At 48.7% G+C, this 23,432-nt stretch overlaps 1 protein-coding gene across 1 annotated transcript; it reads right to left on the reverse strand.

The window, feature by feature from the left end:
• Window positions 1-1,334: 1,334 nt before the first annotated feature.
• On the reverse strand, window positions 1,335-10,152 carry LOC113249696 (carcinoembryonic antigen-related cell adhesion molecule 6-like). The gene is given in 7 exon segments (XM_048223652.2): window positions 1,335-1,793; window positions 1,795-1,871; window positions 2,828-3,106; window positions 6,114-6,368; window positions 6,766-7,044; window positions 8,870-9,229; window positions 10,077-10,152. Coding segments are annotated over 7 exon segments (1,419 nt in total). The 5' UTR covers window positions 10,141-10,152; the 3' UTR covers window positions 1,335-1,688.
• Between the last annotated feature and the right edge of the window lie 13,280 nt (window positions 10,153-23,432).

The following is a 23,432-nucleotide window of genomic DNA, read 5'->3' on the forward strand; positions in this document are numbered from 1 at the left end:
CTACAGTGTATTATGCTAAGTGAAATAAGTCAGTCAGGGAAAGAGAAATACCATATGATTTCAGTCATGTGGAATTTAAGAAACAGCAAATTAGAATAGGAGAAAAAGAGAGAGAGGGAGAAAGGCAAACCAAGAAACAGACACTTAACTATCAAGAACAAACTGATGGTTGCCAGAGGGAAGGTGGGTGGGGGAATGAGTGAAATAGGGGAGGGGGATTAAGGAGAGCACCGGCTGCGATGAGCACCAGGTGATGTATGGAAGTGTCGAATCAGTATATTGTACTCCTAAAAGTAATAATACACTGTATGTCAACTAACCGGAATTTATTTTATTTTATTTTATTTTATTTTATTTTATTTTATTTTATTTTATTTATTTTTTTAAAGATTTTATTTATTTATTTGAGAGAGAAAGGGGGGAGGGAGCAGAAGCAGAGGAGAGGCAGAGGGAGAAGCAGACTTCCTCCTGAGGAGGGAGCCTGATAGGAGGCTGGATCCCAAGACCCTGGGATTGTGACCTGAGCCAAAGTAGACCCTTAATTGACTGAGCCACTCAGGCGCCCCTGTTTTGTTGTATTTTTTGAATTTTAAAGATTTATTTTTTTTGAGAGAGAGGGAAAGAGAGAGTGGGGGTGGGGCAGAGGGAGAGGATCTCCAGCAAGTTGCCCCTCAAGCACGGAGCCCCTCAAGGGGCTCAATCCCATGACCCCGAGATCACAACCCAACTGAAACCAGTAATCAGACCGCCAACCCACTGAGCCACCCAGGTGTCCCAACGAACTGGAATTTAAATAAAAACCTAAAACAATTGCCCACTGATCAATTTTTATGTCACCAAAATAGTTACACTAGCATAAGGTCTAGACAACCAATTAGGGTGTTCCTCTTGAAATGATGCATATACAACCCAGGAAGCATTCTTGCCACAAAAAATATAACCTGAATCTATTCAAGCTTTGAGATTTGTTTTCCAATCTGTAGGAAATACAGGGTTTAGAGAAGCGAGTGAAATGACACCATAGGAAACAAAGGAAGAATGTGGGTGTTCTATGAGACAACATGTCTGATCTGGTCTTTTCGAAAAGTCCATATCACGAAAAAAATTGAGACGGTAGGGGGACTGTTACAGAATGAAGTGTTTTTCTTACTGAATTTTCAAAAATTGAACACACCCATGTATCTAGCAGCTAGATCAGGAAACAGAACATTGCTGGCACCCTAGAAGTGGCTGCCCTCTTCCATTTATACATTTCTTTTTGTTAAAGATTTATTTATTTATTTGAGAGAGGGGAGGGGCAGTGGGAGAGGGAGAGAAATCCTCAGGCAGACTCCCCTGTGAGCTCGGGCCCAAGATGGGGATCAATCCCAGGACCCTGAGATCATGACCTGAGCCGAAAGCAAGAGCCGGCTCCTTAACTGACTGAGCCATCCAGGTGCCCCCCGTTTATAAATTTCTAACGTTGAATCACCTTTGCTTTGCTGGGACAATTAGAACTTAGTCACGGTGTACTGTCTGATTCTATATACTGTTGGATTTGGTCTGAGAATACCTTGTTTAGCATTTTTGCCTCTCTGTTCATGAATATGATTGGCCTGATATTTCCTCTTTTAGTACTTTTGTTGTTATTCCTATTTCAATATAAAGGTTATACTAACCTTGGAATGAGTTGGGGGGATATTCCCTCTCTATTCTACGGATGAATTTGTATGTTTTTGTGATGACCTATCTTGAAAATTCTGTGGGAACTCTGAAAAAACTGTGTGGAGCAGGAGACATTCCAGGGCGGAATTATAGTGCCTGTCCGACCAGGACCGCGACTGCAATGCCAATGATGGACCCCACAGGGAGACCTGTGGTGCTTCTTCCATCTGAAATAAGAAGAGAAAAGGAGGGGAATGAGTCCAAAGTCAAATATGGGGAAACCAGGAAGGGCCGTGGGGGAAGGGCCTGGTTAAGAAGGAAGGAAAAGGCCACTGAGGTCTACTGGTGTGTGTGTTGTCACCACAGTGTTCCCACTCCCTCTACCAATGCATTTCTGTTCCTCACACTGAAACCCTAGCCTTGCTTTAATCTTCACGTTATCTCCCCACTCCCCGAGCCTGCGGTGGCATCCTGTTTATTTTCCTCTCACATGATGCCTCTTCCCCTGTGTCTTCTGTTCCATCACCATTGATGGTCTTGGAGGGATGCCCTTAACTGTCCACTCAACAATGATTAAAGAGAATAATATTAGCTGACTGCTTTCGAGGTTGGCTCTGTCTCAGGGATCTGGGAAATGCGTTACATCTTATCTGCTGCTTCCCTGCCCATGAGGGGGCCAGGTTCATCTCCACTGTGCAAAATGAGCATCTGAGTGTTTAAAGCCTCAGTAAACCAAAGAAGGTCAGAGAGCTGGATCGTGATCAGACAACACTTAATCTGAATTCCCTGAGACATTACAGCTAGTAACAAAAACGTTAATAACAAAAGAACATAGCTGCTAAATTCGATTGAGCCCCAAGATTGTGTATGATGCTGACTCAAGATTTCATCTCATGAAATCATATTAACAACCCTCATAACTGCCCTAAGATTCAGCTGTTCTTTCCAGTTTTAGAGATGAGGAAACTGAGGTTCAAGGGTTTGTGCATCTTGCCCGAGGTCCAACAGCTGGTACATATCAGAACCAAGATGCTAATAAGATTCATCTAATATCTGGGAATTTTACCCACATTGCGCTAGAGGCTCTGAAGGAGGCTCCCACCTCGTCCAGGCCTGCATCCATCTCACCTTCCCTGCCATGAAATATACAGGGAGGAAGGGGGAGAGGTCAAGGGTCACTCACAGTTCACATCCAGCCTGATGGGATCACTTTTGCTGGAACTGACTGGGTTGGAGACCTCACACTCATAATTCCCGGCATCCTCCCTCCTGACAGGGCGTATGATGAGGGTGCTGTTGTCCTGCAACAGCTTCAGCCTCTCTGTGAGCTTCAGACTCTGGCCATTGAAGAACCACTGGATGGAGACCCAAGGATTATTTGTGGAGCAGTTCAGGACCACAGAGTCCTTATCTTCTGTGACTGTGGTGTTGCTAGCATGGAGAAAGGGCTTGGATACTGGTTCTGTGGGGAAACACAGGAGGTGAAAGAATGAGAATGGGCCCGGGGCCTGGGCTTCGCTCCTTCCTTTGATATCTCGGCCACTCCAAGGGCTCCAGTGAGCCCTGTAAAGGTGCCCCAGAAGATGGCACTGCTGTCTGCAGAAGGATGACTCTTTGTTCAGGTGACGATATGTAAGGAGAGGGCTATACATCCACCTCTGACCCTCAGTCATGTGTCTGCTCTGCCTGGAGATCTCTGTAGTATCAGCACCAGGAACATCTTTGCTCATGTGCCCTGCAACCTCATTATCTTTTTTTTTTTTTTTAAGATTTTATTTATTTATTTGACAGAGAGAGACAGCCAGCAAGAGAGGGAACACAAGCAGGGGGAGTGGGAGAGGGAGAAGCAGGCTCACAGCAGAGCAGGGAGCCTGATGCAGGGCTTCATCCCACGACCCTGGGATCATGCCCTGAGCCGAAGGCAGACGCTTAATGACTGAGCCACCCAGGCGCCCCCGCAACCTTATTATCATGAGAAACTTTTTCCCATTGGCTTCTGCCTGACTTTCTTGACCTTTTGTCACGTTAAAAGATCAGGCCTTGTTCCTTATATACCTTTCCATGTACGTTGGAGGAGGAAGACTCGGAGCTCTTCTATCTGTGTCCAAGGCAGCTTCATGTAAAATAGGGAAGCCATTTACACTGTTATAATTTACTAGGGAATGAGAGCTGCCTGCCCTGTCTTCATTACCTTAGGAATAAAAGTTTTCAATCTACAGGATTTCTCACTCTGAAGAAGACTCTTACTTCCATATCTGTGTATTGACTCTCATGGTGAACAACCGTAGAGTGGTTACTGTATACAGAATACTAGCACCCTTATAAATAGAAGGAAATTACAGCCTCATAATAAAGCCTTTATATGAAATGCCCACAGTTAGCATCACCCTCCATGATGAAATGCTGAAAGCCTTTCCTCTAAGATCAGGTAGAAGATAAACATGTCACTTTCACCACCTGTATTCAACACAGTACAGAAGTCCAGTTCAAAATAATTAGGAGGAAAAAAACCACAATGCAATCAAACTGGAAAAAAAAATAAGTACAATTATCTGTTTACAGGCGACATGAAATTTTATTTACAAAACCCTAAAGATTCCACAAAAAAACCTGTTGAACTAATAAACAATTTCAACAAATTTGCAGGCTACAAAGTGAAGATAGAAAAATCACTGTGTTCCTAACACTAACAGTGAAGTACCCCAAAAAAGAAATTAGGAAAACAATTCGATTTGCAATAACATTAAAAAGAATAAAACACTTAGGAAAAAAGAATCAAATACTTAGTAATTAACTTAATTAATCAGTCAATAGACTGTCTATGGAGATCAATAAAACATTGCTGAAAGAAATAACAGAGGACACAAATAAATGAAAAGACATCCCATGTTCATGGATGATGAGACTTAATATTGTTAAGATGACAGTGTTACCCAAAGAGATCCACAGATTCAATGTAATTCCTACCAAGTTCCTTTTTTAAGGTTTCATTTTTAAGTAATCTCTACACCCAATGTGGAGCTCAAACCTACAACCCCAAGATCAGAAGTCGCATGGTCAACCAGCTGAGCAGCCAGGTACCTCCCAATCAAGTACTTAAAGAAATACTTCACAGAAATAGGAATTTCCAAAAATTCACACAGAAATTCAGGGGCCTAAAATAGCCAAACTTATTTTGAAAAAGAACAAAGTTGGAGGACTCCTAACCTGACTGCAAAGCTACAGTAACTGAGGGGCACCTGGGTGGCGCAGTCCTTAAGCATCTGCCTTCGGCTCAGGGTGTGATCCCAGTGTTCTGGGATTGAGCCCCACATCAGGCTCCTCTGCTGGAAGCCTGCTTCTTCCTCTCCCACTCCCCCTGCTTGTGTTCCCTCTCTCGCTGCCTGTCTCTATCTCTGTCAAATAAATAAATAAATCTTTAAAAAAAACTGATAATAATGGAGATCTGGCATAAAGAGAGACATATGACCAATGGAATAGAATAGGCACCCCAGAAACAAATACTGGCATACATGGTCCAATGATTTTCTAGAAGGTTGTCAAAACCATTCAACGAAGAAAAATATCTATTCAACCAATGGTGTTGGGAACACTGAATATCCATGCAAATGAATGAAGTTGGACCTGATTTTACATCATGTACAAAAATTAACTTAAATAGGTCAAACAGCTAAAGATAAGAGACAAAAAGTAAAAGTCTAAAAACAAATGTAACGCAAACACTTATTGAAACTGGATTTGCCAATGATTTCGTAGATATGACACCAAAAACAAGGACAATAAAAGAAAAAAAAATAGATGTATTGGATTGCATCAAAATGGAAAACTTCTGTGCATCACAAGACACAATCTGGAGAGTGGTAGCACTGGTTATGTAATGAACAGGTTATAGGGAGGAAATATACAGCATAGGAAATATAGTCAATGGTATTGTAATGGGGCTGCATGGGGACAGATGGGAGCTCCATTGTGTTGAATGGAGCATAACATACAGAGTTGTCCAATCTCTATGTTGTACACCTGAAACTATGCCACATTGTGTGTCAACTAAAGTTCACTAATGAAGAAAATATGAGGGCAACCCATGGATTGGAAGGAAACATTTGCAAGCCATATCCGGTAAGAGGTTAATATCCGGATTATTTAAAGGACTTCTGCAATTTAACAACAAAAAGCAACTTGGCCCAGAGGATCCATCTTCTTCCCCATTTGCAAAGCCCCCTTTTAGGCATGGGGCTTTCTGGAGCTGAGAAACACCCTCTCCACATTCCAGGCTGGATCCAAGCTCTGCCGTGAGAAATTAGAGAGCAAGGGGAGGAAGTGTCTGCAGACATGTAATGGGAGAGTTCAGGGACAGATTTGGGATTTGCTTGTAAGCACACGGGAAACAACTTCTTCTAGGCTCCTTTCTAAAAGCCAGACAGACCTTCACCACAGCATCAGCGCAGACGCTCCAGGAATCCACTTACCAGAGACAGTGATAGACTTGACTGTGGTCTTATTGAGGCGAGTGCCAGAGTTAGAGGCGATGCAGGTATAGGCTCCACTATTATTCGAAGTGAGGTTGGGGATAAAGAGCTTCTGTGTGGATGGCTGGGGCCTCCCATTGCTAAGCCAAGAATATCGTGCGGGTGGGTTAGAGGCTGCGTGGCAGGAGAGCCTGAGGCTGGCCCCTGGACGGTAATAGGAGTCTGAGGGGGAAATGGTGGGGGCGTCCGGGCCATCTGGAGCAAACAGAATAAAGCCACAGGTGATGTAATCCGAGGGAAGGGGAAACTCCTGGTCTGTACTGGGGCCACAGTGTCCCTCTGAGCTGGGTCCCAACCTCAATTTAAAAAGTCCCAACCAGAAGACCCCTGTGTTCACTGAGCCTGAGTCTGAGACATTCACCTGTGTCCCCTCACAGGCTGGTGACCCTCTCAGCAAGGAGCAGCCTGTCCCCTCCCTGTCCTAGCTTAGGCTGGGTCTGCCCAGGTTTGCCGGGGACGAGAAGCCATGGCCAGCCTGGGGGTCCAGCTGAGAGGCATGGACTCGGACCCCAGAAGGATGGATGTGGCCTGGCCTCTGGCAGTGTGGATTTGGGCTGGCAGCGTGGGCCAGGTAGGAAGGGAAGTTACTCACAGAGAACATTCAGGGTGAATGGGTCACTACGACCGGCACTCACTGGGTTCCGGGTCTCACACTCATAGGGTCCTGTGTCATTTCTTGTGACATGATGTAAAGTGAGAGTCCTGTTGTCCAGGGACAGCTCCAGCCTGGTACTGGCCAGGAGGCTCTTCCTGTTTACTGACCACAGGAAGCTTGTACTCCGAGTCTGAGGTTCACACGTTAATACTACAGAATCCTCATTCTCCACGGGGTCAGAGTTGTTGCTTGTGATGTTGGGTTTGGGTAAATCCACTGTGCAGACAAGAGAGAGAACATTACCCTGGATGGTACCTGTGATTCCTTCACAAGGATCTTGAATCAGAATTGGCATCTCTCAGCTCTCAGCCAAACTGAGTCCTTCAAGCATAAGGCAGGTCTCTGTACCTCAAGACAAATGCATGAACATCTGAGCCTCAGAGAAAGTAAAGCCCCTGCTCTGTGTGTCTGATAGCACAGGCTTCTGCAATGTCAGTTACAGAGCAGCACTGGGTCGTGGAAGACACAGGACAGAGTCACAGAGGGCCCCGGACCTCTCCTGGCTCTTCACTGACCTGACAGTCCAGCCTGGGGATGAGGTCTGAGCAGAAAGGACACCCGGGGACACCAGGAACAAGGCTGGAGGTCAGTTCAGTACTCAGGCCCCAGGTCCTGCAGGGAACAGCTCTGCCCCACTGTTTGATAATGAGTACCATGAGGCAGGGACCCCATCCATGGCAGGGCTGAGTCCAGTGACCAAGCAGAGAGCGAGGGGATGAGCAGGAAGCAGGGGTGGTGAGGGACGAATGACCCATCATCTCTTCAAAGAGGCGTCCTGGGTGCAGCATCCTGGGAGCTCTGGCCACACAGGCTCCCTGCCCACAGCTAGAGAGATACCCACACCACTCACTCCTTCCCTCCTAAACAAAAGCAACTGAGTTTGTTATATGTGGACCCTGGGCTGGTTTCAGGTGCAGAGTCGGGAGGACAAGGCAAGTCCTTTCGCTGACACCCAGTGGGACCAACAGTAACACAGCAGGAATCAATCCGATCTCAAGTGCAGCCTAGGGAGGGGAGGATCGCCACGTGAGGGGTGGTCAGGTCATTCTGCCTCTGATTGCTCATGCAGGTCGCATGGTTGTCTAGTAAACACGGAGTGAGCCTCCATTTGCTCTCACTGCCCACACCTGCATCCCTCCCTCTGATGGAGGAGAGGAGGGTGCTGTGTCTGCACACAGAACCCGGGGAACTCTGATCTGCTGTCATCAGTCTGTGTGACCCTGACTCAGTGACTGTGTCTCCCTGTGCTTCAGTTTCCCCTTAATGCAGTAGGAATAACGACAAATGATCTCTACTTGCCATCCCCGTGAATTAACCTTTAAAGGAACTCAAATCCCTGACCTCAATCTGGCCTGTAGCAGCTGGCAAGCAAATGGCATCGTGACTGCTCCTCTCCACAAGAAAAGGCCCCCTGGGCCTGATTCTTGGTGGAGGAGGAGACCCCAGGAGCACTTCTCTGCTCTGTTCCTCCCTGGGGGCGCTGACCTTCCTGTGCAGTCCTCCAGGTCCCCCACAGCACTTGGCTAATGGACTGGGGACATTTTACATGCGTGCTGTCCATGCTGAGTCTCAGGTGAAGGACCAGGCTCTGCCCTCCCCAGATGTGGCCTTTGGGACTGAGCACTGGCTGCACAACAGCTCGGGCAGCCGGGAAATGGTTGTTCCCAGTCCGCTCTGCCCGGGATCCTAACCCCATCCTGGCACAGACCCCCAGGCTCACTAGGATCCGGAGCCCCAAGGCAGTGGTCTGGGCAGGAGCTTTCTGAGCTGAGCTCTGGGGAGAATCCCAGGGCCCCTCAGGCCTGGTCCTGACTGGGTCCTGCAGGGTCTTCCTCAGAGGATCCCAGAGTCTGAATCCCGAGAAAGGAATTCCGACCCTGGGAAGTTTGTCTCCACTGTGTGTGTTCCACACTAAATGATCGAACCTCAACATGGGACATAATGCCGAGGGGGACGGAGGCCCTGTCCAGGCCTGTGAATCCGTGGGTGTGACGTAGAATTCACCCCACCCAACACCAGAGGTGAGAGAGGAATTACTCACGGAATATGCGGATTTGTCCAGTTACTTCTTCAACTTGACCATCTCTCCTCACGATTAGTAGGGTGTAGTATCCTGTGTCCTTCAGGGTAATGTTCTGGAACAGCAGGGACCCATTGGGGTATATTGTCTCTCTGCCACTGTGTGCAGGCCCTGGGGTAGCTACTTTTGTGGCTACTGCATATGATACAATTTGACGGCTGGGCGCTACCGTGTTCCCCCTGAACCAGTTATAGCCTAGAGGATCCCCAGGCCGGCTCTGGACTCGCAGAAGAACGTCCTTCCCCTCAGCAGCATTGGGCGGCACCGATTCCACAGTGACTTGGGCAGTGGTGGGCGGGTTCCAGAAGGTTAAGAGTGAGACTAGGAGGGAAGAGAGGAGACAGATCAGTGCCTGGAACTATGTGTTGGGAGGGAAAGATGGGGCTCTGGAGACAGATCGGTGTTAATCCCCCATTCGGGGCTTGTGTGTGAGTGTGCATGGGTGTGTGTGCGTGTGTGTGTGTGCGTGTGTGTGTGTGTGTGTCTCCTGCTGATCAAGGTCAGCGGCATGACCACACTACTTCAGTGCCTCTAAACTATATTTCCTCTGTTTTGAACACCGTTCCTCATATGTCTGTCGCTCACTCCCTCCCTGCCCTCAGATATCTGCTCACACTCAGGGGGTCCTGGGGAGAGGCCTGCCCTGACCCCCTCCTCTAAAGACCCTCTGTCTTCACCTTCTGACCTTTCACTGCTCTGTTCCCTTCCTGGTGCTTGTCAGTACCCGACCTCACATTCTAGATGTCTCTGCATGTCTGTCTTCCTCCCCATAGAAGTGAGCTCAGGGAAGGCAGGGACTCCTCTGATCTGTGCTGTACCCCAGTGGTGGGGCAGGCTGCAGGCACCCGGGGCTGCATGAATGTGTCCCCAGTATCCTCTGCGTCTGGCGTTTGTCTGTCAGGATCTAAGACTGGTGGGAAGGCGCAGCGATTAGGGTCCTTGGTTGTTGGTATCATCAGTTTCACAAATTCAGTCCTCAGTGATGAATAACTTGGGAAACAGCCCTTGGCTCACCACTTCCAGATCATGAGATTTTCCTGTTGCTGAGCCGGCTCCCCAGTCCTGCCCTGCTCTCCTGTCCCCTCTCAGAGCCCTGTCCTCCACGGGAGACCACAGCCCACCTCTGTCTCCCATCCTCCCGTCCCCTCCCAGGAATCATCCCTCTCACCTGCCAGCAGGAGCTCCTGCCAGGGGATGAGTCCTCCTCGGGGAGGGGCCGAGGGGGGCTCCATGGTGCCTGCTGCCCGCTCTCCCTCCCTCTGTGAGAAGAGCTTCTCTTCCAGAAAAGCTCAGGAGCACTGCTGTCCTGTCCTCTCAGCTCTCCTGTCTTTTCTCCCTCTGTGCTGAGTGGCCTCTGGGGGCAGGATTTCTGGGCTGGGTCACGTGGGCCAGGGGGCGGGGTCTCTGCCAGGTCTCCTACCCTCCTTCCCCACCTGTTCCTCCTGAATCCCTTGTCCCCTTCTTCCCCTTTCATTTCTGTCTACATTTCGGTTCTGGGAACTGCTGAGGCCTCTCCCTCTTCAGCTGTGATTTCCCACCATATGCAAGAGCGCGCACACGCCCTTGTTTGGACAAGCACAAGCCTGTGGTGTTGGAGTCCGGTGACCCCCACAGCTCGGGGGCACAGTGCAGGGTCAGTGCCCCCACAGCCCTCTCTCCTCCCGTGTGGCTTTCTCTTCAGAGCAGGAGCCTGGGGGCTGCCTCAGGAACTCTCATCACAGGGATGTCACCCCCACTGTGCACTGGAGTCACCTGTGGAACTTTATGAAGACTGTGAACGCCCAGGTGACACCTAGAAATGCTGCTTCAGCAGATGCCCAGCCAGGCGGAGACCCCATGATGTGGGGGTGGGGCCACCTCTCCCTCTCCTGTGCCCACGGAGGGTCTGCAGATCCTGTGAAAATGCAGATTCTGACTCAGCAGGTGTAGTGTGGACCCCAGAGTCAGCCTCAAACAAGCTCCCAGGTGATTCTGTTCTGGCCCAGGGAGCACACTGTGAATAGCCAGACTGAGGGGGATCCGGTTCCCTCAGAGGATGACCCTTCTCCCTACTCCCAGTTGGCCTCTGCTGTGTCCTGGCCTTGAGTCTGTTAGCACCACACACAATGCCCCAGGGTCCCCAAATACAGGGGATTATTTCAGAGAAGCCCACTTGGGCACCGGCCTCCCCAGTGTTCTCACAGGCTCTGGGGAGTTGGATTGACTCCCCTCAGCAAGGTCTCAGAGATGACTCGGGGGGTGAGAAAGGGGCAGGCTGGGTGACTGGTGAGGGACCTAGTGTCCATCCCTGGGTGTCCCCAGCCGGCTCTCTGCTTCCAGGGACAGAGACCCAGGACCAGGTGTCTCAGGAGCTAGTTCTCAGGTGGGAAGGGGGTTTCCTGGGTGTCCTGGGAAGAGAGGAGGTGGTGGGAGGTCAGGTGGCTGGGGCTCCCAGGAAGGTTTTGAGGTAGACCCTCCCTCCATGTCTGTTGGCTGAACTGTAGCCCAGAGACTGTCCATGTGCTCCTGAGCATCCCGGGCACCCCGTGTCCTCTGCCTGGGGGACTTTCCTGTGGTCACCCTGCCTCCCCCACGGGTGGTGCCAGGCAAGGAATGGGGAGCTGTGCAGGGACCCCGACATATCAGTGTTCTCCTAGGGCCCTAGAAGGAGGGCAGGACAGAACAGACACATGGGAGGGACCCAGAAGGATCTGTTGGAGAAGGGGATGGAAACCAGGCTTCCCCTCCACCTCCTTAGCCAAAGCCAGCTTCAGGGTTTAATTTCCTGTGTGTTGGCTGCATGTCCCTATGTCGCCCCCTGGAGGCGATGCTGAGGTGCTGTCCAGGGATGCTGACCAGGCTCCAAAGGATGAGTGTCCCTGAGCCCTGGGCAGAGGTGAGGGTCTAGTCAGCCTGGGTCCTGGTCCCTGTGGGTCCTAGACTACCTGACTCCATCCCAGGGCAGAATGAGCCCAGCGAGAGGACAGGCACTGCCGAGAAGATTCCTAATCCTGTGCAGGAAAATTGTCCTCCCAGAAGGATGTGCTCCCTCAGCAGGAGCTCTCTGTCCTCGAGATTTCAAGGAATGACCTAGTAGGGGTCTCTTGAGACTTTGGGGAAAAGGCACTGGCCTGGGAGGCTGGGCACCACAATGCCCTGTCTCCCCATCACAGCAGGGAGGGGAGGGGTGATTGCATCCAAGTCATCTGTGTCTCTGTCTCTCCTCTGCTCTAGGTCTCCCCACAGGAACCAGAAGCTGGAACACCTCCACCCAGAGACTCAGCTGAGGGATCCCAGGGCTGCCTCTGTTAAAGGGGAGGAGACCCTTAGCCCCAGGGAGACAAAGGCAGATCCTAGGTTCTCCTGTCTCATCTGCCCGGGGAAGTTCCCCTTGTTCCCCAGGACTCCTTGGGCTGCTGAGAAGTCTTCAGGGAGACATAGCAGATGTCCCCACAGACCAGGGACCCTCAGGATGTGGAGTCACCTCCTAATGTCTTTTGAGGTCAGGGTAGGGCTCTGAGCTCCTCTGGTCGTAACTGCACCTGGGTTGGTGATTCAGAATTTGTGCCAGGTCGGATCTCTGAGAGAAGAGGAAGGACACAGGCTGCCCACCCAGGCCTTCCAGGGAGAGAAGACAGTCACAAGACAGAGATGGGAGGGGGTGTCCATGTTCTGGGAGTGAATGGGTGTCTGGCCTCTAACTGTAGGAGGTCCCTGTCCTCCCTCCTGAATCTAGGAGTAAAGGCCCAACAGCCTTACAGGGACAGTCTCGGGCATGTGCTGGCCTCGTCCCATGTTGATGCCAGTGCCCTGGGTCTGCAGGGAAGAGGCTCTGACCCCAGGTATCACTTGGCGGGGGTGGGGGGGGAGAGACATCGTTTGGTTTCCCTCATGCATTTAAGCAGTATTTACTGGGCTTCTGTATTGTGTCAGGCCCTGGGCTGGGTCCTTGGACCTCCACAGAGAAGAGGACAGATGGGGTCTGTGGATTCATGGGATTTACCTTGTTACAAGCCCACAGGCACTCAGGAAATCATGGCACCGAGGAGTCAATTTTAATCGAGAGAAGGGCCAGGAAGGGAAAGTGTCTGGTGCGTCTGGAGCATGTCAGGGGGTCTCAGCTGATGGGGGGGTCACATGGAGCACCCCTGAGAAAGTGACCTTTTGGCTGAGGCTGGAAGCTTGTGTGAGTGGACCTTCGCCCCTGGAAGGACAGGGGGTATGGAGGGACGAGCTGCCCACAGAGGGACTAGTCTCAGTGGGCAGATGCCTGGCTAACCAGAGGGGCTGAGTGGGTCCAGTGTGGGGAGACTGGAGAGCCCGGAGGACTGTGACTGAGTGAGGCTGGGGCAGTCAGACCCTGCTGGGCTGGGGGCGCACTGAGGAAGGCTCCAGGCTCTGGATCAGCTCTCCAGCATTGTGGTGTACCAGGAGGGAAATGTGGAAGAAAAAGTCTTGCTATCCAGTTTTGTATTTAAAAAAAATTTGTACTTTAAATAATATTTCATATATGTATATATAATTTTTAACAACTTTTTTGAGTTATACTTGACATATAAAAAACTCAACAGGGGCACCTGTGTGGCTCAGTTGGTAAGAGTCTCCCTTTGGCTCAGATCATGATCTCATGATCCTGGGATGGAGTCCTGTGGTTGGCCCCTGCTCAGCAGGTGGTCAGCTTCTCTCTCTCCCTCTGTCCCACTCGTGTTCTCTCTCTAAAAATAAGTAAATAAATCTTAAAAAAATACTATTAGGAATATTTTGAAGTTTGATAATGGTATTATGGATATGTAGAAGAATTTCATTCTTAGGAGAGGCAGCCAAAGTACTTAAGGATATAGCATCTGGATGTCTGCAACTTACTTTGAAATGGTTAAAAAAAGAATCAGAAAAAAATGGAATAAAAGGAAAAAAAGAAATGGTTCAGAAAAAAACGTAACTGTGGTAAACCGTCGCACTTTGAAACTAAGGACAGGACACAGGTATTCTTTGTATTATTTCCCCAACTTTTCTGGATGTTTGAAAATCACCATAATAGAAAGTTGAAAACACAGGGAGATGTGTAAGAATGTGACTTGTTGCATCAGAGGTCATGGAAGATGGCATCTGGGCAAAGATGTGAAGGATGGCAAGAAGCCAGGCGTACAAAGACTAGAGACTACAGGCAGAGAGAGCAGTAAGTGCAAAGGCCCCAAGGTAGGAAATAGTGAAGCATGTTTAGGAAGCATTATGAAAGCTAGTCTGACTGGGACATATTTAACAAGGAGGAGACTGGTAGGAAATGAATCTGGATGAAGAGTCTGGTTGGAAGAGTTGGGGGAAGAGTCTGGAGTATGCAGGACCCTGTAAGGACTTTAGCCTTTATTCTCCAACTTATTCACTGGAGGGGTTAAAGCCTGACTTTGACATGGTATGTATTTTTAAAGGATCTTTCTGGATTCTGTGCCCAGAAGAGATACACCGCAGAGAGGCTAAAAGGACCAGTAAGGAGACTGTTGCAATTTAATCCAGGTGAGAGGCACAAGTATCTTGGACCAGAGTTGCACTGGTGGAGGTGGTGACAAGTGGTCTGATTCTGGGTATACGTTGAAGATGGAGTCAAATAGGATTTTCTGGCAGATTATATGTAAAATGCAAGAGAAACAGAGGAGTAGGGATGACTCCAAGGCTGTTGGACTGAGTAGCTAGAGGAAGTTGCCATTTATCTTGAAATGAAGAAGACGGCAAGAGGAACAGGCTTGGGGTGGAGGTAGGGGGAAGCGAGGATGAATATTAGGAGCTTAGCTTCGGGTATGTTAAATTTGAGCTTACTGGATATCCAAACAGTGATGACAAATAGGTATTTGGATATATGAAGTTGGAGAGGTCCTGGCTGGAGATAGAAATGTGGAAATCATCAGCATGTGGGTAGTATTGTATTTAAAGCCTTAAGCTGGGATGGCAGCATGAAGGGCAGGTGGGGATGGGTAGTAAAGAACAGAGAGCAGAGAACCGAGCCTCAGGGCACTCCAGGGTCTAGAGGGTGGGAAGATGACAAACATGACAAAACAGTGGAGACTTCAGGGAGCAACTGGAGAGGCAGGAGGAAAGTCAGGTGTGCTGGCAGGTAAACACCTGCAGGTGTAATTCAGGTAAGATGAACGTTGAGAATTAGACATTAGCTTTAGTAACATGGAGGCTACCTATCAAGGAGTTTTGCCAAAAAGGGGTGGAAGGTTTAGGAAGGAGTGGAATCAAGATAGGGTATTTTTTTTTTTTTTAATAGGATGAGAGAATTGGTAGCAAGTTTGCATTCTGATGGGAATGAGTCAGTAGAAAGAAAAACTGAGCTCCAGCTGACAATATCAGTCTCAGTAGCAGGAATCCAAGAAGGAGAACGACCTCTAATGACCCACCCATGTGGGCATACCCTCCCCACCCTTGGGTGTAGGAGATACAGCCCCTGCCTCATCCCTTTCAGGAGCCATGGCATTACAGACTTTGGTCATGTCTGTGCTCCTAAATAATGCATGACAGATTGAATGGAGTCTCACCCAAATAAAGAATCATATTGAGAATGAGCCAAAACCACCATCACACTAGGCAGGAAAGTACTACAGGGACAAAATCCTGTGACAACTGTGATTCCTGAGTAGTCACCTCATCCGGTGTAAACTGGCCTCCAGACTGGTGATAAAAAGGGAAACTGGAACCCCTGAGCGTGAGAGGGAAGCCATCAGGATGGATGGGAGCCTGTGTCCGTTCCTGCTGCCTCCATCTTGGTGGTGTGGGTGTCCTACAGGTGAAGCGGGCGTCCTTTATCACAGAACTAAACACACACCTGGCTTAGGAGTCGGAGGAGCTGAAAGAAGGTGCAGGGCAAGGTGAGCAGGCAGAACAGCAACAACTAGGGAGAGCCGCAGCAGCGCTCACCTATATCTTCGAAGTGAAAATGCAAGATGGCGGCTATTTCCGGCAAAACTGTCTCCTGTGGCCCAGCCTCGCCGGAAACCTCTAGGGAAGGGAATTCTGGGAGATGTAGTTCAGCCCCGCCAAGTCGACCTGCTACCAAGTCACCCCAGCTTTCACAGGCTTGAGCACCCTGCCCTGTCTGTGCGTTCTTGGGACCAGGAGTTCCACGAGGGCAGGGTTGGATGGCTTTCATATTTGGGGCTTGGAACAGAGGAGGGGCCCGGGGGACAATGAGTGAATTAATCAGCGGTTCTTGAAGAGACGTGGAGTTCTAGATTCTACATTTAAATCAGAAACCCATCTAACAGCATCCTAGACTTTTATTACCTCCATGTGTGGGAAAAGATGGACCCCTCCATGGCCTGAAGGGGATCAGGATATGAGACACCCCCAAAAATGCCACTTCAGCACAAAGATTATTTTGAGCTGAGGCCAACTGAGAATCAGCAGATGTGGGAAGAGTTATCCACCCTCCCCTTACCTGCCTTAAAAGCAGGGCATAAGTTTCCCCTGAGAAGGTGTGTCCCCATCCCGTACCAGAAAGAGAAGAGCAACGCGCATTCCACATGAGAGGGGGAATCATGGCTGAGACAAGTCTGCCTAAACAGACCTTCCTACAATAACCCCATTCTTTCCCCCCATTTGTTGGTTGCGTCTTCATGACTTATCATCCCTTAAAGCTGAAACCTCCTTTCCTTGGGTAAAGTAGTACAGAAGCCCCGAGCCTAACTGCTTCAAATTTCACTTCTTTTCTGTCAACTCCTGTGCACATAAATACAATTGACTCTTACACTGTGCCGATCTACTTATATGTGGATTTTTTTCAATAAATACAGTACACTGCTACAAATGTATTTTCTCTTCCTTATGATTTTCTTAATATCATTTTCTTCTCGGGTCACCCGAGTGGCTCAGTTGCTTAAGTGGCTGGCTCTTAATTTCGGCTCAGGTCATGATCTGAGTGTCAAGGGATGGAGCCCCACAACGGGCGCCGCACTCAGGGAGGAGTCTGCTTGTCCCTCTCAATTAGCATTGGCTGTTTTAAGTAACAGCTCTCCTGATAATGAACAGCGAGTCATCAGAAGTCATGGTTACTGTTAGGATAATTGAGGGAGCACTAAGTGGGAGCACCCACCAAAGCCTCACTAGGACCCTTTGAGGTGAGTGGCTCTGTCCCAGAAGTACAGTGTGGAAACCAAGTCTCATCTGGTCACAAAGGCCAGGGAATGATAGATTGGGATCCAGGCTGTGAGCTCAGCCACTTTCTGCAGGGCAGCTCAGGGCCGTGGGGTGCATACCCTCATTCACAGTCAGACATTCTACCAATTTCTGTATTGTAAATGTTCTGGAATATTTACAATCCAGACCCACATGGCATGATACAGACCCACACAGAGTATATAAGTATATGGAAACCCAGACAAGGGGCAACCAGTCAAGGGTTAATCCAGTCTGGAAACATCTGAGGTGGCTTCCTGGACGAGGTGACATTGGAACTGAATCAGATGATGTTGGCAGAAAGAATTCCATGGGGAAGACCTGGAGGGGAGAGAATGCTTGATTCCTTGGAGGATAGATAAGAATAGGTAAATATGGAAATGCATAAGGAAGAAGGGAGTTCACAGAAAAGGAAATGCAAATGGCTCCTGATGCTTAGCCCCTTGGTTAGAGACTAGAACTTAATTATTCCAACCACTAAAAAGAAAGGATGATTAATGTGATCAAGGTGCTAAATATCACTACAATGGCAATCATATTATCATTTAAATGAATAAGTTAATAACATTGTACATCTTAAATTTATACAATGTTATAGGTCAAATATAGTCAATAAAAAAGGGGGGAGAATAAACAAAGAAAAACAAAGTCTCCTTTCAACTCAGAAAACCTCTCTACAAGGTGGAAGAGAAAAAAAAAATAAGAGTTTTACTTTTGAATAAGGATTAAACCAGAATGTGATGTGCACCACAGGCAACCCGCTAAGAAATTGCACAGAGAGAAAGCTCACCCCCTTACATAGCCAGGCAGTTACAACTTATTACATACATCTTCTCCATCTGAACACCAACTAGTCCTCAAGTGAGAGGACTTGACAGCACCATTTGTCACACACAGTTCGTCATAAATTAGCCTGGTAATTGGGGATGATCACCTATGTTAGTTAATCGGTTTTATCCAAAGGAAAAATAAACTTCTCATATCTTTTTAAAAAGACTTTATTTATTTATTTGAGAGAGACAGTATGAGCAGGGAGAAGGGCAGAGGGAGAGGGAGAAGCAGACTCCCCACTGAGCAGCGGGCTGATGTGGGACTCCATCCCAGGACCCTGAGATCATGATCTGACCCAAAGTCAGACGCTTAACCGACTGAGCCACCCAGGTGCCCCTAAACTTCTCATTTCTTATGACTAGAGGTAGTTCTGCAAAGTTGGAATGAGGTGCTGCCACCTAAGTTAGGCTCTTACCCTTCCCCAGAAACTGAGAGATAATCTGGGGGTACTATCTTTCTTGCTGATTCTGTTTCAAAGAGATGGACCCCATGTTCTTGAGAAAAACATCCCTGAGTTGTAAAGGGAGCAAGAGGCCTATTTAGATGTTTTCAAGATTTACATACATCTCGAAGGGACAGAGAAAGCATTTACCTACAACTACACATTTCCTAAAGAAAATGCTTCTAAAGAAAGGGGGGGGGGGTCTCTTTCCCTTTTTGCATCAGGGAAAACTAATTTTTCTTTCTTTCTCGATTTGTATTTACCCTTTCAGGGGTGATTGCAGGAAAGAAGTGGTGTGTCCTGTCAAATGCTATAAAACTAGCCTGAGGAGCGTCTGGCAGGGTGTGGTGATCTTGGTAAAAGCAACTTTAGCAGAAGGGGAAGATGGAGAGATGGACGGGTGAGTGAAAGGTGAAAAAGTAGAAGAAAAGAAATGTATCCAGAGAGTGGAAGATGCTTGTCTGAGAACAGAACAGGCAGGACAAGGAATGCAAGACTAACGAAGTGATTTTTTTTCAGTGAGTGGCTTCAGAGGATGTGTAAGATGGGGACACAGCCAACACAGATGGGGGAGTGGAAGGCTGGCAGGGCACAGGCTGCTTCAGCCACTGTTACCCCAAGAAGCACCATCTTGGGGGAATCTCTTGGAGGAATGGCCATTTTAGATTCTATAAAGCTCAAGTCTATTGAAAAAATAACAGTGAAGGTTTAGGCTCGGGGTCAGGGCTCAGCCTGGTCAGGGTCAGGAATTAGTTGTGAGAAGATATTTCATGGTCAGAATGTGGGCTAGGGTGGGGTGGGAGCCTGTGATTCTGGGATCAGATTAGAGGTCAATGTCCAGAGGACAGAGGCTGATCTTCAGATACCATAAACCTGAACTTCACCCCGTCTCTTCCTACTATCTATTTCTCCTTCGCCATTCCGTAGCTAAGTTTCTTTTCCTCCTATATTTCATTTTTCTTTCTCCCTCTTCCTCTCTTTCCACCTCTCTCTTCTCCTTAAGGATGAGGGAGACAAGAAAGGGGTTAAGAAAAATGGTCTCCCTCACCCTTACGTTTGCAACTCATGCCCGCAGAATCTTAAACAGCTTCAAAACTTGGTTCTTTGTTGATTGAAAATGACTTCAGACCCAAACTGAATAATTTAGAAATCAAAGGAGCATAATCTGACTCAAATCTCTGCAAATGAGTAAAATCTAAATTCCAATTCCCTTGTCTTCTGGAGTGGCCCACAGTTGATTTTTTTTTTTTTTTGCAATGGATCAGTCACTTGTATTCGACTTTTAAAATCTTGTGACACTGGTATTCGATTTTTAAAATCTTGTGACTGGTTTCATAAATACAATTGGGCAAAAAACCTTACTTCCTATAAGGGGAAATCAGGCTTGACTAATGCTCATGCTGGCGCTAAAAGAAGGAATATTGCATGTTTGTAAGTGCAGATATATTTGAATATCAAAATAGCAGGGACAATAAGTGATAGGCCATAGAGGAAATAGCCAAAACTTACAAAAAGGACAAACCATTAAAAACACAAAAGAATTATGCTAGAAATTAACCCTAGCCTTCTCTCACCAAAGTGTTCCAGTTGGAAATATCAAAATCTTCTAAAATCCTGGGTGATTATATTTAGAAATTAATGACAGTAAGAGTGTCTGTTTCAAACCCAGAACACTTTTTATGGAGTATCTTATAATCTCCAATAGGAGAATCACAGTGCAGAACTCCAGGTTTTGGAGAAAATCCATGTCTCCCTCTGCAGATACCAATTTGGAAAGGGGCTCCTGGCTTGTCACTGGGCCCAGGTGGAATCTGGATGCCTGCACTGGACTAAATGCATGTGTCCCACCCCACAATTCGTATGTTGAAACCCTAATCCCAGTGTGAAGGTGTTTGCTGCTTGGCCTTTGGGAGTAACTAGATCATAAGGGTGGAGTTCTCATGAATGGGATTAGTGCCTGTATTAGGGTTCTCCAGAAAAACAGAACCAATAGGATGTATATAGATATATAGAGAGAGATTATGAGGAATTGGTTTGTGCAATTATGGAGGCTAAGAACTCCCATGATCTGCTGTCTGCAAGCTGGAGGCCAGGGGAAAGTGGTTGGTATCATTCATTCATTCATTTATTTCTAGAGTGCATGAGTGAGTGGGGGAGAGGGGCAGAGGGAGAAGGAGAGAGAATCTCAAGCAGGCTCCATGCTCAGCACAGAACCTGACATGGGGCTCAATCTCACAACCCTGAGGTCATGCCCTGAGGTGAAATCAAGGTCAGATGCCTAACCAACTGATCCACCCACATGCCCCGTGGTGGTATCATTCTAAAGAAAACCTCAGGCCTAAAAATCAGGGAGCCAGGGGTATAAATCCCAGTCCAAATCCGAAGGCCGGAGAACGGGAGGGCTGATGTCCGAGGGCAGGAGAAGACAGAGATCCCAGCTCAAGCAGAGAGCAAATCCCTCCTTCCTCCACCTTTTTGTTCTATTTAGGCCCCCAGTGGATTGGAAGAGGCCCATTGATTGGTGTGGGCCATCTTTGCTCAGTCCACCAATTCAAATGCTATTCTCTTCTGGAAACAGCCTTGCAGAAACACCCAGAAATAATGTTTTACTAGCCATGTGGGCATCCCTGAAGATTAAATCAACCATCACAGCCACCTTATAGGAAGCAGCCAGAGCTGCTTAGCTTTCTCTTGGCCACGTGAAGACACAGTGAGAAGTCTGCAGCCCACAAGATGGCATCCTGATCTTGGACTCCCGGCCTCCAAAGCTGTGAGAAGTATACTTCAGCTATTGATAAGCCATGGTATTTTGTTGTAGAAGCCCAGACTAACAAAGTCACCCAGCCACGAACACCAAGGGCGTTGTGACCCAAACTGCAAATCACATACTGGGTGCAAACTACCAAACCTGACATTGGGTGTGCACAGCAGCATCCATCATGCCCGGAAAAGATGTGTGTGGGATCAGACTCAAGTGGGAATGGAAGGCGCAGGCGTACACGCCTCTGCAGGTGGCTTGGATGCCCACGGCACCTGCTCCTGAAGCATCTCCCTCCACCTCCACCTACGGGCTCATGGATAGTCCCTGTGATCTGTTTACAGAGAAGGGAAACAACAGACCAGGCTTGTGGATGGATCTGTATGATGGGCTGGTGCCAGGCAGTAGGCAGATGCTGGGTTAGCACTGCACCCATGTGGCCCTGAGTGATGTAGGGAAATCCTTCAGGTGGTGAAACGTCAGGGGTCCACCTTGTGGGAGAGGAGGATGTCCTTAGGTGCACTTATGCATGGATCCATATGAGCCACCTAATCAAGGACTTGGAAAGAATGAAGATATAAAGAAAAAAAAAAGAATAAAAGTATAAGAGGTACTCAGTGCCCAAACCAACAGAGGCAGAGGCCAGTGCTAAGGACTGCACAAGACATGCCCCGTCACGGAGAGGACTGAGCTTTATCCTCACAGGGACAGACACATACCATGGGTTCCCATTTGCCCTTCCTTGTACACCCAATGCTTCTGTCAACACTGCCGTGTGGGAACTTAGAAAATGTCTTTTCTAGTGCTATGGTATCCCATGAGGTAGTGAGGTCATTAACTCCCAGCCATGGAGCTCACTGATCTTCCCAGGTGCCCCATTTACACAGACACGGTTGGCTTATCAGAGTGATAGAATGGCCCGCGAAGGCTTCCGAGGGCCCTGGGTGAGAGACGGTACCCTGGCATCCATCACGAATGTACATCTCAGACCAGCGGTCAGTCTGCTGTGCCACGACCCCCACAGCGAGAATGCAGGCATCCATGAGACAAGAGGAGATTAAGGGAGAGCCCCCCCCATTATTGCACGCTCCCACCCACAACCCACTTAAAGAATTCTTGCTTCTGGTCTCCGTAGCCTTGGGATTGGTGTGGGTGAGGAACCCATCGCAGTTCTAATCAACTGGAAGCCATGCCCTCAGCCCAGCCATTTTGTGCTTCCCCACGCAGCAAAGAGGAGAGGCTTTCGTGACCACCAGAGGGAGGCTGGGTCGCTGGGTCAGGGAGGACTGTGTTTGGAAGCCAGGTGACATGTGAGGGGTACATCTTCCTATTTCCGTGGCCAGTGGCCCTGCTCCGTGGAAAACTGCAGACACTCAATAAAGATCATCAAACACCCACACCATCTAAGGATGAAGATTTATGTCACATGACAATCGCTTAAACTAGGTGTCGGCAGGTAGTAAGCCCATATGGAACGGGTGGGGGAAGGAGCACCGTTCCGCACCCAGGACCTTTGCTTTTTACATTATTTCCTGCCCCCGTCTTCCTCTCAGTGTGGCATATGAAGAACCGGCTGTCACCGTGGGCGTCCGACTCATTGTTATCAGCACACCATGTTGCTGTGATTACGTGATGGATGGGAATTGTGTGTCTTCTATACTGAGGACTCTGGTTTTCATCTGGACAAGGGGAAGGGGTGGATGTGAGGAGGAAGACGGTGGACCGGGCCGGACACTTGGCTTCCTTCTCCCCCGTTCTGCACTCTGGGTAGCAGATCTATGGGACTGCCTGCCGTCCAGCTGGGTTCAGTCAAGAGGAGCCCCAACAGGAGACCAGAGGAAGGACACTGAGTAAAGCCAGGGTGCTAATTCCCCAGCTCCCTCCCTACGGTGTGGGCTGGGTGGCTTTTTCAGCCTGAGATCAGAGCGGGTAGCAGGCAGCCCTCTGAAAACCTCCCCCACGTACCCTTCCCCCTACAGATTCCAGAATGGTAAAGACTTCTCCTCCCCCTTCTCGGGCCTAGGATGGTTACAGAGACCCAAGGAGATGAGCCTCAGGAAACTGTGCAAACCTTCTATGTCAAGTGTCTGGGGTAGGATGGGTCCCCCTTTGTGCTGGGGCCCCTTCCTAAGTGGGAAGCTTCATCACGTGGTGCAACACCATCTCCCGGGTCATGGTGGTGCCCACATACCTTTGGCCCGAGCACCCTCCAAGCTGGAATGGGGACATGCACCAGAACAGTGAAGGAAGGTCCCGAGATGGTGAATCCCTCCCCGGGCTCTTCCCCTCCCCACGCCAGATCTCTGCATGTCCTGCCCTCCCCCTCACACAGAGAAACCCCAGCA

The sequence above is a fragment of the Ursus arctos genome, unplaced genomic scaffold (genome assembly GCF_023065955.2).
Source record: "Ursus arctos isolate Adak ecotype North America unplaced genomic scaffold, UrsArc2.0 scaffold_19, whole genome shotgun sequence".
Taxonomy (NCBI): Eukaryota; Metazoa; Chordata; class Mammalia; order Carnivora; family Ursidae; genus Ursus; species Ursus arctos.